This window comes from Callithrix jacchus, chromosome 1, assembly GCF_049354715.1.
Source record: "Callithrix jacchus isolate 240 chromosome 1, calJac240_pri, whole genome shotgun sequence".
Lineage (NCBI taxonomy): Eukaryota > Metazoa > Chordata > Mammalia > Primates > Cebidae > Callithrix > Callithrix jacchus.
The window spans coordinates 77,459,866-77,471,974 of NC_133502.1; the positions used below are offsets into that span (position 1 = coordinate 77,459,866).

The 12,109-nt window shown below is 42.0% G+C and overlaps 1 protein-coding gene across 9 annotated transcripts in view; it reads left to right on the forward strand.

The window, feature by feature from the left end:
* The window catches only part of SLC35D2 (solute carrier family 35 member D2), an 86,465-nt gene that overhangs the window by 13,247 nt on the left and 61,109 nt on the right, over positions 1–12,109 (forward strand). For 6 of the 9 annotated variants that reach the window (XM_054254026.2, XM_002742755.7, XM_008993813.5 and 3 more), the window contains exons 2-3: positions 5,520–5,553; positions 9,678–9,764. In XM_054254026.2, coding sequence (XP_054110001.1) covers positions 5,520–5,553; positions 9,678–9,764 — 121 coding nt within the window. Of the gene's footprint in view, positions 1–5,519; positions 5,554–6,030; positions 7,090–9,677; positions 9,765–12,109 lie in introns of all 9 variants that reach the window. The other 3 variants (XM_008993814.5, XM_078365783.1, XM_054254023.2) reach the window with 2 other exon arrangements.

A 12,109-nucleotide genomic window follows, 5' to 3' on the forward strand; every position in this document is an offset into this window, starting at 1 on the left:
AAAAAAAAAAAAAAAAAAAAAAAAAAAAATTTGATTCATATTATAGAAGCTATGTATTTATAAATTATGTTCTTTAATCCAAAAAAAGTTGAAAAGGGGGAGCTTTAATTTAATTATTTAACTTTCATGAGTATTCCTTAGATTCCTCCTCCCCCAAACATTTTATTATGAAAAATTTCAAGCATACTGAAAACAAGGAACAAAGAAGAGTGAACACACAGTACGGAGACTCCCTCCAGCCACTGAAAGTAAGTTGCAAGCGTCAGAGCACTGTGAAATACTTCAGTTCGCCTCTCCTGAGGCCTCAGGACATTCTCCTATGTAGTATCATTTCACTTTTAACAAACTTAACAGTAACTTCCTAAAATAATCTACTACCAAATCTATAATCATCTGGTCCACCTAAAAAGAAGCTGAGGCAAAAAAAATTTTTTTTTTTGAGACGGAGTTTCGCTTTTGTTACCCAGGCTGGAGTGCAATGGCGCGATCTCGGCTCACCGCAACCTCCGCCTCCTGGGTTCAGGCAATTTTCCTGCCTCAGCCTCCTGAGTAGCTGGGATTACAGGCACGCGCCACCATGCCCAGCTAACTTTTTTTTTTTTTTTTTTTTTTGTATTTTTAGTAGAGAGGGGGTTTCACCATGTTGACCAGGATGGTCTCGATCTGTTGACGTCGTGATCCACCCGCCTCCGCCCCCCAAAGTGCTGGGATTACTGGCTTGAGCCACGGCGCCTGGCCGCTGAGGCAAAATTAATATAGAGAGCTGATCTGGGCTGAGGCTGAAGACTGCAGCCTGGGACACTTGAAATAATTACATGTTTCTTTCGGGAGTGCTCAGGAGAACAAAAGAGAGGCTCAAGTTTTTAAAGAAAAAAAGGGCAAATCAGGGAAGGGGTGATTACAAAAGTGGTTTGTCAGGAATTCTCATTGGTTTGCAGAAATAACATTGATTAGTAATTGACTACACATTGTCCAACTATAGGGTGTGTGGCATTTTATGGCTACTTGGTATCAGTCTAGCGCCCACATAGCAAGTGGCTTTAAGAGGTAATTATTTAGCTCAAAGAAGAGTGATACGACTGCTGTTACATTCCAGAGCCTCTCTTTGCCTGATAATTCCTTAGATTAAAAAGTTTCATTTCTCCTTTCCCCCCCACAATGCCAATTGTCCCAAAGATGTTTTTATGGTTTTATGATGCAATCAAGGCTCATGCAATACATATATGTTTGTCTTTTTAGTTGCTTTTAATGTAGAAAAGTTCCTTATCCCGCCCCCTCCACATAATACTGACTTTTTGAAAAGCCTGTACCAGTTGTTTTGTAAAATGCCCCACATTTTGGATTGTCCAATTTATTTTTTGAAGTCTCAATTACTTATTTTCTGCTATTTTCTAACTGAAAGTTAGATCTAAAGAATTGATTTCATTTGGTTTAAACATTTTTTGGCAGGAATACTTGAGACCCACCCTGGGAATTTCATCTCAAATTGTATCAGGAGGGGCCGCAGTGTGAGTCATGCTGGCTGCACTTGAAGAGTTATTTGGATGGGGAGTGTCATAGTACGTGTGTATGAAATTTAGTTTTAACTGAATTGAAAAGAGAAAAGAGAAACAGAAGTTCAACTGAAAGAATTACTGACTTTCAAATATATATTTCTTCATTACAAAGATTAGTATGTCTTAAAAGGGCCGGGCGTGGTGGCTCACGCTTGTAATCCCAGCACTCTGTGAAGCTGAGGCAGGTGGATCATGAGGTCAAGAGATCGAGACCATCCTGGCCAGCATGGTGAAACCCCGTCTCTACTAAAAATACAAAAATTAGCTGGATGTGGTGGCGTATGCCTGTAGTCCCAACTACTTGGGAGGCTGAGGCAGGAGAATTGCTTGAACCTGGGAGGCAGAGGTTGCAGTGGGTGGGGATTGCATCACTGCTCTCCAGCCTGGGTGACAGAGTGAAACTCCATCTCAAAAAAAAAAAAAAGTCTTGAATGATCCCTCTAAATTTAAGAGGTCTAAGATCAGTAAAAAAATATTAAAAACCTAACGTCATTGTGTTTCTTTTAGACCCCATGTTTCAGTTCTATCTTCATATGGAGTCTCACTGTGTCACCCAGGCTGGAGTGCAGTGGCACGATCTCAGCTCACTGCAACCTCTGTCTCCCAGGTTCAAGCGATTCTCCTGCCTCAGCCTCTCGAGTAGCTGGGATTACAGATGTGTGCCACCACACCTGGCTAATTTTTGTATTTTTTAGTAGAGACGGGGTTTCAACGTGTTGGTCAGGCTGGTCTCGAACCCCTGACCTCAGGTGATCCACCTGCTCAGCCTCCCAAAGTGCTGGGATTAGAGGCGTGAGCCACTGCATTTGGCCTTTTGGGTAGTTTAATAACTCAGTAAGGTGATTCAATTTTAATTATAGAGTAGAATTCAATATAAAGTTATGGAATAATGTCTTCTAAAGTCGAGGTCCAGTAACTAGCCCTGTATGGTGGTGGTTTTCTGTCTTCTAGATTGATTGATCTTTTAGACTTGTTTTCCTCTGCATGCACTATGATCACCTCAGATGTCGATGATTCCATTTCCAGCAGTGGCCATTTAGCTCCTGCGTGTTTCTAGAGGTATTTCCTCATGTGGCAGTTAGGTTGTGGGGTCCTCAGTTGGTTTCCCTAGGTCTGCATGCTTTCTTTTCATCTCCTTTGACTGTCTCATCAACTTAACTTTGAGCTCTTGTTTTTTTGGTTTTATTATTTCTGAGGTGTTCCGTGGCCTGAAGCAATGACTCCCTTCTCTTCCATGCATTATATTTTCTTCTAGGCTGGGCTCTTTGTCTTACTGTCTGTGAGTCTTTTCGTTGTTGTTTTACTGTTTATTTTTTCAAAATTAATTAATTAATTAATTTTTTGGAGACAAAGTCTCACTCGGTCACCCAGACTGGAATGCAGTGAGTGGTGGGGTCTCAGCTCACTGCAACCTCTACCTCCTGGGTTCAAGCCATTCTCCTGCCTCAGCCTCCCGAGTAGCTGGGATTACAGGTGCCCACCACCATGCCCAGCTAATTTTTGTATTTTTAGAGACAGGGGTTTTGCCGTATTTGGTCAGGCTAGTCTTGAACTCCTGACGTCAGGTGATCCACCACCCTCTGCATCTCAAAGTGCCGGGATTACAGGCATGAACCACCGTGCCCAGCTATGTGACCCTTTTTGTTGTTGTTTTACTGTTTGTTTAAATTGTTGCCTTGTGATTTTGCTTAGTGTTACAGGTTGTATTCTCAGAGGTGTAGGAAGTGTGTTGGAAAGTGATCCTGGGAAGCAGAATTAGGCAGAGGGAGAAGTTGAGCTCTGATGCAGTTACAGCAAAGGCCTCGTCCCAGGGGCTCTAGAGCCGGACTGGCTCTGCAGAGCTGTCCTGAATTGGGGCTAGGGTGTAGCCGTTACACCCCTGCAGAGACCAACAGTTAAAATGCAGGCTATGCTCAGGGAGTAGACATGCTACTATCAGACAGCTTTCTTCAGCAGAGGGCCCAGTTGGGGAATGGGTGCTTCCATGAGGAAGGGAGTGTATGGGTGGGATGACCTAGTACTCACTAGAGTTCATTTTATTTGCATGCTCTTTTTTTTTTTTGAGACGGAGTTTTGCTCTTGTTACTCAGGCTGGAGTACAATGGTGCGATCTCGGCTCACTGCAACCTCCACCTCCTGGGTTCAGGCAATTCTCCTGCCTCAGCCTCCTGAGTAGCTGGGATTACAGGCACGCACCACCATGCCCAGCTAATTTTTTGTATTTTTAGTAGAGATGGGGTTTCAACCATGTTGACCAGGATGGTCTCCATCTCTTGACCTCATGATCCACCGGCCTCGGCCTCCCAAAGTGCTGGGATTACAGGCTTGAGCCACTGCGTCCGGCCTATTTGCATGCTCTTACTGTTTAGCCATTCATTCTACTTTCTCTGATAAGATAGATTTGTTCTTTATTCTCTTCTTAGCCTGTCTGAGATAAGTGTGTTTCCCCTCCAACATATAGATTGATGGCTCAGTTTTATGGGGTATTCCAGCTTTGTAAGTAGCCTGAGAAGTGACTGGGAGCCAATGAAGGTTGAGCCAGTGCAGGTACAGTCCTGCCTTGTTAAATATGATGTGAGGTAGGGGTCAGGAGTCTGCATCCAAATCACCCAGTGCTGAAAGATCTGGGTTTGCTGAAAGATTTTCTCCCCACTGATCTGCAGTGGCATCTGTATCATAAATCAGGTGTCCATATATGTGTGTCTCGGTTTTGACCTCTGTTATTTTCCATTGTCCCATTGGATTATCTTTGTGCAACTACCACACAATCTCATTTATTGTAATTTGAAAATGAATTCTGACATCCATTAGAGTAATTCCTCTGATTTTGTTTATCTTCAGGATTGTCTTGGGTGGTTTGTGCTCTTTGCCTTTTTTTCATTCAGGTTTATGATCAGCTTGTCAGTTTCCACAAAATATCTGTTGATATTTCTGCTGAGATTGCACTGATTCTATAAATAAGTTTGGGGATAATGGACCTCACTACAATATCAAGTTTCCAACCCATGACCTTTATTTAGATCTTTAATTTTTAGAATATTGATGTATAATGTTTTATACAGATGTCTTTCTTGCAAATCTTTGATTAGATTTGTTCCTGGGTATATTATCTTTTAAAACTACTATAATGAATCACTCTGTAACTATTACCCAGAGTCCACAGCTTTGCTGCATTTGTATCTCTCTCCTATTCACTCCACCATTGCCCCCATAGTATTTTGAAGCAAATTAAAAATATATCATGTTTAGCTGGGCACAGTGTCTCCCGCCTGTTATCCCAGCACTTTGGAAGGCTGAGGTGGGCAGATAACTTGAGGTCAGGAGTTCAAGACCAGCCTGACCAATGTGGTGAAACTCCATCTCTACTAAAAATACAAAAATTAACCAGGCATGGTGGCACACGCCTGTAATCCCAGCTACTCAGAAGGCTGAGGCAGGAGAATTACTTGAACCCAGGAGGCAGAGGTTGCAGTGAGCTGAGATTGCTGCACTGTACTCCAGCCTGGGTGATAGAGTGAGGCTCCATCTCAAAACACACACACACACACACACACACACACACACGTTTACAAAAAATATATATGTATGTATATATACATAGTTTAGCTGGGTGTGGTGGCATGCGCCTGTGGTCCCAGCTACTAGGGAGGTGGAGGTAGAAGGATGGCTTGAGCCATCACACCACTGCACTCCAGCCTGGGTGGCAGGAAGCTGAGGTGAGAGACCTTCTGAGCTCAGAAGGTTGAGACTCCAGTGAGCCATGTTTATACCACTGCATTCCAGGGTGGGCAACAGAGCAAGACATGGTCTTAAAAATAAAATTAAAAAAAAGAAACGAAAAATGGACAAGTTTGACAAATTTTCATTTTCTCAGACTTTTTAATAACTTTTCATTATTTATTATGTACTATCTTCAGATTGTTATATTTGCTTAACTGATTTGTTGTTCTGTGTTCTTTGTAGTTTCCCGTCACCAATTTTCCTTGGAATTGGACAGGTGAGTGGAAAAATGGAATTAACCTCCTATTTTGTCATCAGTGTACATAATGACGTTTTAAGTCCTTTTGTTTAAAGCTGTGGTTTGCAAATTTATCCAGCTGGCTGAGGACCAGAGGCTCATGGTACTCTTGGTGAGACAACAGGACTTACTTTATTTGATTCTACAATTTAGGAACACTTGTATTTATGGGAAAAGCAGCTGCTTATTTTAAGTTCCTTAACTGAATTTAATTACTCTAAAGCAGAGGAATACAAGACTCAAAGCCTCCAAGGCCTGGAGGGTAACACATGAGTTGGCTGAGGACTGGTTGGGAGAGAGAATACTTGTCCCACTTAAAGTGTGAGGTTGATACTTAGTTTAAACCATTGTGCCTGATAGGAAAAGGATTGGGAGGTGGCATGGGACTCACCATGCTGCCCTTATTAGCATCAGGAGCTTTTCAAGAGACAGTTTGAATTTTTTTGTTTTTTTTAGACAGAGTTTTGCTCTTGCTGCCCAGGCTGGAGTGCAATGGTACGATCTTGGCTCACTGCAACCTCCGCTTCCCTGGTTCAAGAGACTCTTCCACCTCAACCTCCTGATTAGCTGGGATTACAGGCACTTGCCACCATGCCCAGCTATTTTTGTATTTTTTGAGATGGAGTTTTGCTGTTGTTATCCAGACTGGAGTGCAATGGCACGATCTCGGCTCACCGCAACCTCCGCCTTCTGGGTTCAAGCGATCTCGGCTCACCGCAACCTCTGCCTTCGGGTTCAAGCAGTTCTCCTGCCTCAGCCTCCCAAGTAGCTGGGACTACAGGCGTGCACCACCATGCCCAGCTAATTTTTGTATTTTTAGTAGAGACAGGGTTTCACCTTGTTGACCAGGATGGTCTCGATCTCTTGACCTCGTTATCCACCCGCCTTGGCCTCCCAAAGTGCTGGGATTATAGGCGTGAGCCACCGCGCCTGGCCCCTTATTTTTGTATTTTTAATAGAGAAGTGGTTTCGCCATGTTAGCCAGGCTGGTCTCGAACTCCTGACCTCAGGTGATCACCCACCTTGGCCTCCCAAAGTGCTGGGATTGCAGGCATGAGCCACCATGCCTAGCTGAGAGTTTGATTTTTTTTTTTTTTTAAACAGAGGCCAGGCTGCAGTGCAGTGGCACGATCTCGGCTCACAGCAACCTCTGCCTCCCAGGTTCAAGATATTCTCCTGCCTCAGCCTCTCAAGTAGCTGTGATTACAAGCGCACGCCACCATGCCCAGCTAATTTTTGTATTTTTAGTAGAGACGGGGTTTCACCATGTTGACCAGGACGGTCTTGATCTCTTGACCTCGTGATCCACCTGCCTCAGCCTCCCAAAGTGCTGGGATTATTGGCGTGAGCCACCGCGCCCGGCCGAGAGTTTGAATTTTTACATCAAATCTTCAAATTCATAAATGCTGGCAACTGATTCAAATTTTACAAAACTCCCTATGTGCCAAACAAAACGTTTGCAGTTTGCTTCCTGGAGTTTGTGATTTTTGCTCTGAAGTACAAGGATGAGTTTGGGTAAGCTTTTAAACTACGCCCATTTGGCAGTTTCTGAAATTTCCCATTCATGTTAATTTGTGGCTCGTTTATTCATGTGGTTGTATCCTGTTGATTTCCAGATAAACAAGTGTAACAGGCCCCAATGTTTTTTGTTTGTTTGTTTTGATTTTGTTTTAATTTATAGAGGGAAAAGCTTAACATTATGAAACTAGTATTTGTTAACTAAATTTTTAATTGTGAATCTCGAAAAGCCTGTCATTTATGTGGGTAAACATTACTCTGATTAAATGTCTTGCTAATAAGTAACTCTTTGCAGCATCATTTTAGGGAGAAAAATTATAACAAGAATTTTATTACAGTAAAAAAATTATCTTTATATTTCAATGTAAAAATATTAGAAAACACATTAAAAAAAAATTCAGGCCGGGCACAGTGGCTCATGCCTATAATGCTAGCATTTTGGGAGGCCAAGGTGGGTGGATCACTTGTCAGGAGTTCGAGAGCAGCCTGGACAACATGACGAAACTCCATCTCTACTAAAAATACAAAAATTAGCCAGAAATCAGTTGAACATTCACTGTGAGGCAGAGGTCGCAATAAGCTGAGATTGCATCACTGCACTGCAGTCTGGGTGACACAGCAAGACTGTGTCTCAAAAAAAAAAAATCAGTTATAAGGTGCCCTTTGTAATCACCAGGTGAAATAAACTCATTACTCTTTAACCCACTGGCTTATACTCAAAGGTAAAGCCTTTCTGATTTGCAATTTGTTGAGGGGAAAAGCCAGTCAGACCTAATTTTTAAAGTCTGAATTACATTTACTTTAAGTAAATGTGTATATGTTTATTTTATTTTATCTTTCTTTCTTTTTGACAGTGTCTGGCTCTGTTGCCTAGGCTGGAGTGCAATGGCGTGATCTTGGTTCACTGCAGCCCTGACCTCCTGGGCTTAAGTGATCCTCCTGCCTCAGCCTCTCGAGTAGCTGGGACTACAGGCGCACACCACCACACTGGCTAATTTTTTAAATTTTCTATAGAGATACGGTTTTGCCATGTTGCCTAGGCTGGTCTGGAACGTCTGGGCTCAAGCGATCTGCCCACCTTGGCCTCCAAAGTGTTGGGATTATGGGCATGAGCCATTGTGCCTGGTCAGTTTTATTGAATTTTTTCAAGAATTATAAAGTGAGGCATAAGTACAAAGTACAGTTATAATTCAGGGTGGTCTTAATTACATAAATATATGATAGATATTAAGTTTGCAAACTCAGGAGCGACGTATAGGGTTATAATCGTGTTGAAGGAATCTTAAATTTTTGCATCCTAAGGCAGAGAGAATTAAGTTCTAAAACTTGCAAGGAAGATGACATTAAATTTTTTAATTTAACAATAATGATATGGAGTATTTCCAGTATACATAGGGTCCTCCAGATTAAGAGGATTTGAATGAGGCATTCTTGCTATATCAGTTAGATTGAAAAGCAAATCTCTCTTTAACCTTTTTTTCCTCTGTTAGTCTTCTATTTTATGGAAATAATAGACTTTAAAAAAATGTGCTTATGTGTGAAGTCCCTTTTAAAAGAATGTTCCCGTGCCTTTATGGGGGAAGATGACTGTATGTTTAGTATACGGGAAGCAAGGTCCAGGATCAGTGTGTCACCTCACTGACTCTGGCCACTTTTGCACATTTGTCACTGTCAGAGGCACCACTCCCTTTCTCCTTCTGCCACAGTTCCATTCCTAGAGCCCCTTGAGATAATGTGTATGTGTAAGTCTATTTGATATTATTTATATACATATTGTTATTATTATTTTTGAGATAGAGTCTTGCTCTGCTGCCCAGGCTGGAGTGCAATGGCATAATCATGGCTCACTGCAGCCTTGACTTTCTAGGCTCAGGTGATCCTCCCACCTCAGTATCTTGAATAACTGGGATCATAGGCACACGTCACCAAGACTGGCTAAGATTTTGTATTTTTTGTAGAGATGAGTTTCACCATGTTGCTTAGGCTGGTCTTGAGCTCCTAGGCCCAGATGATCCTCCCACCTTAGCTTCCCAAAGTGCTGAAATTACAAGCATGAGCCACTGCACCCAGCTGATATTATCTTTTTTTTTTTTTGAGACAGTGGTGTGTCACTCTGTTGCCCAGGCTGGAGTGCAGTCACACGATCTTGGTTCACTGCAACGTCGGCCTCCTGGGTTCAAGCGATTCTCAGGCCTCAGCCTCCAGAGTAGCTGGAATTGCAGGTGTCCACCACCATTCCTGGCTAATTTTTGTATTTTTAGTAGAGACGGGGTTTTGTCACTGGTCTCAAACTCCTAGCCTGAAGTGATCTGCCTGCCTCAGCCTCCCAAAGTGCTGGGATTATAGGTGTGAGCCACCTCACCCTGACTGACATTACATTTTTTGCCTAGAGTTCTGATGGAATCTGTACTGTGGCAAGAAAAACAATCTTAATATTCTAAGAAATAGTTATTTTTTCTGGAACCTGGAAAATGAATTTTTTGCCATATTTCTTTTTGATGAATGTGTTTTCTTCTGATAATGTCACTGCACCTCAAGCAATCTGCAGATATTTTACTGAAGTTTCTCTCTCCCCTTTTCTTCAGATGGCAGCCACCATAATGATACTATATGTGTCCAAGCTAAATAAAATAATTCACTTCCCTGATTTTGATAAGAAAATTCCTGTAAAGGTATGTAATAAACAGTATATACAACTGTGATAGAAGATGGGAAAATACACATTGATTTTAGAGTACAGGTCCATTTCTATACAGACTGTACTTCCTCCCTGCACTTGATAGAAACTTCTTTTTTTGTTTGAGATGGACTCTTGCTCTGCTGCCCAGGCTGTAGTACAATGGAGCGATCTCTGCTCACTGCAACCTCCGCCTCCTGGGTTCAAGTGATTTTCCTGTCTCAGCCTCCTGATTAGCTGGGATTACAAGCATCTGCCACCACACCCGGCTATTTTTTTTTTTTTTTTTTGAGATGGAGTCTCACTCTGTCACCAGGCTGAAGTGCAGTGCATCTTGTCTCACTGCAACCTCTGACTCCCTAGTTCAAGTGATTTCCCGGCTTCAACCTCCCTAGTAGCTGGGATTACAGGCATGCACCACCATGCCCAGTTAAATTTTGTATTTTTAGTAGAGATGGGTTTCACCATGTTGGTCAGGCTGGTCTCAAACTCCTGACATCAAGTGATCCGCCCACCTTGGCCTCCCAAAGTGCTGGGATTACAGGTATGAGCTACCGCTCCTGACCAATAAACTTCTTAATAAAGATTGTATATCATTCAGTTTTTCATTTATGTAATGGAATAGTAGTAAAAGTATATGCTTAACAATGGACATCAAATGAATGAATACAGTGACTCTGTGTCTTCTGAAGTGAGAGAACTCTAAATTAAGGGCTGGCAAACTTTTTTGGTAAAGGGTCAGATCATCTTTTGTAATCATTCACCTCTGCTGCTGTACTATGAAAGTAGCCCTAGATGACATTTAAATGGATTGATATCCATATGTTCTAGTAAAACCTTACTAACATAAACAAGAGCTGGGCTGGATTTGGGCCCTAGTTTACTGATTTCTGTTTTCAGTGTTCATTTTTGGCCTGGATTGTCAAAAGCTCTGAGTGGAATGAAGAAAGCAATTTGATATACATAGAAATACGGAGTTTTTTCCATCATGGAACTAGAAACAAAATCTGCCATTCCTTCCTGGACTGTGGAATGGAACTAATATTTGTTGAACAGTCACTGGGTTCCAGACATTAGGGCAGGCATTTAGTTCTTGGACCAGTCCCATACAACAGGTGGTATTAAATGGATATGACAGCATTTGGATTTAAATTAGACTGTCAGTTCCCTGAGGGTGAGGACCTCATGTGGCTGGTTTGCTGCTGTTTCTCTAATGCTTGGAAAAATGTCAGCATCTAGCGGTGGATTATTTATCTGACAGACTAAAGCAGCACATGCTTACAGCATCAGTAATCGGGAGCCCCATGTGGTGGCTCATGCCTATAATTCCAGCAACTTGGGAGGCCAAGGCAGGAGGATCACTTGAGGCCAGGAGTTGGAGATCAGGGCGGGCAGCATAGTGAGACTGTTTCAAAAAAAAAAAAGAGAGAGAGAGAAAACAGAAAATTGCTGCGCTTGATTACTCTTATTTATGGTATAATTTTAAAACGGTAAAATCTGATCTATACATAGAGAAAAAGGCATCTTATTTGAATGTGTAGTTGAATGAATAATTAACCTTGTAAAACATTACTTAGGTTGTGAAATGGGATCACAAAGTCTTCCTTACCCACTATCCTAACTTTTCTAACAATATTTTTCTTGCTTTCTTTGTAATTTTTCTAAATCTAGATGCATCCCTAAATTCTGTAGTTTTACCTGCTTTTTAACGTGAGATAAAGGGAATATAATCTATGTTATTTTGTATCTTGCTTCTTCCACTTACTGTTATGATAGTGAAATTCATCTGTGTGGTTGTATTCTTTTCATGTATGAATATACCACAATTTACTTATCTGTTCTATTGTTCATGGTAATTTGGATGCTTCCAGTTTGGGGGCTAGAAAAAATAAAAAGTACCACTCTGACCATGCTTATATTTGGACCCTGGTGTACATATGTTAGCCATGGCTACTATAACAATATACCCCAAGCCAGGTGGCTTCAGCAACAGAAACAGATCTCCTCACAGTTCTAGAGGCTGGAGTCCGGGACCAAGGCGCTGGCAGGGTTGACTTCTGGTGAGGCTTTGCTTCCTGGCTTGCAGACGGCCACCTTCTCACTGTTTCCTCAATGGCCTTTCCTCTGTGTGTGCACTCCTGGTATCTCTTCCACTTCTTTTTTTCTGTTTTTATTTTCATTTTAATTATTATTATTTTGAAACAGGGTCTAGCTCTGTTACTCAGGCTAGAGTGCAGGGGTACATCCACAGTTCACTGCAGACTCGAAATCCTGGGCTCGAGTGATCCTTCTTCCTAGCTGGGACTGCATGCATTTGCTACCATGCCTTGCTAATTAAGC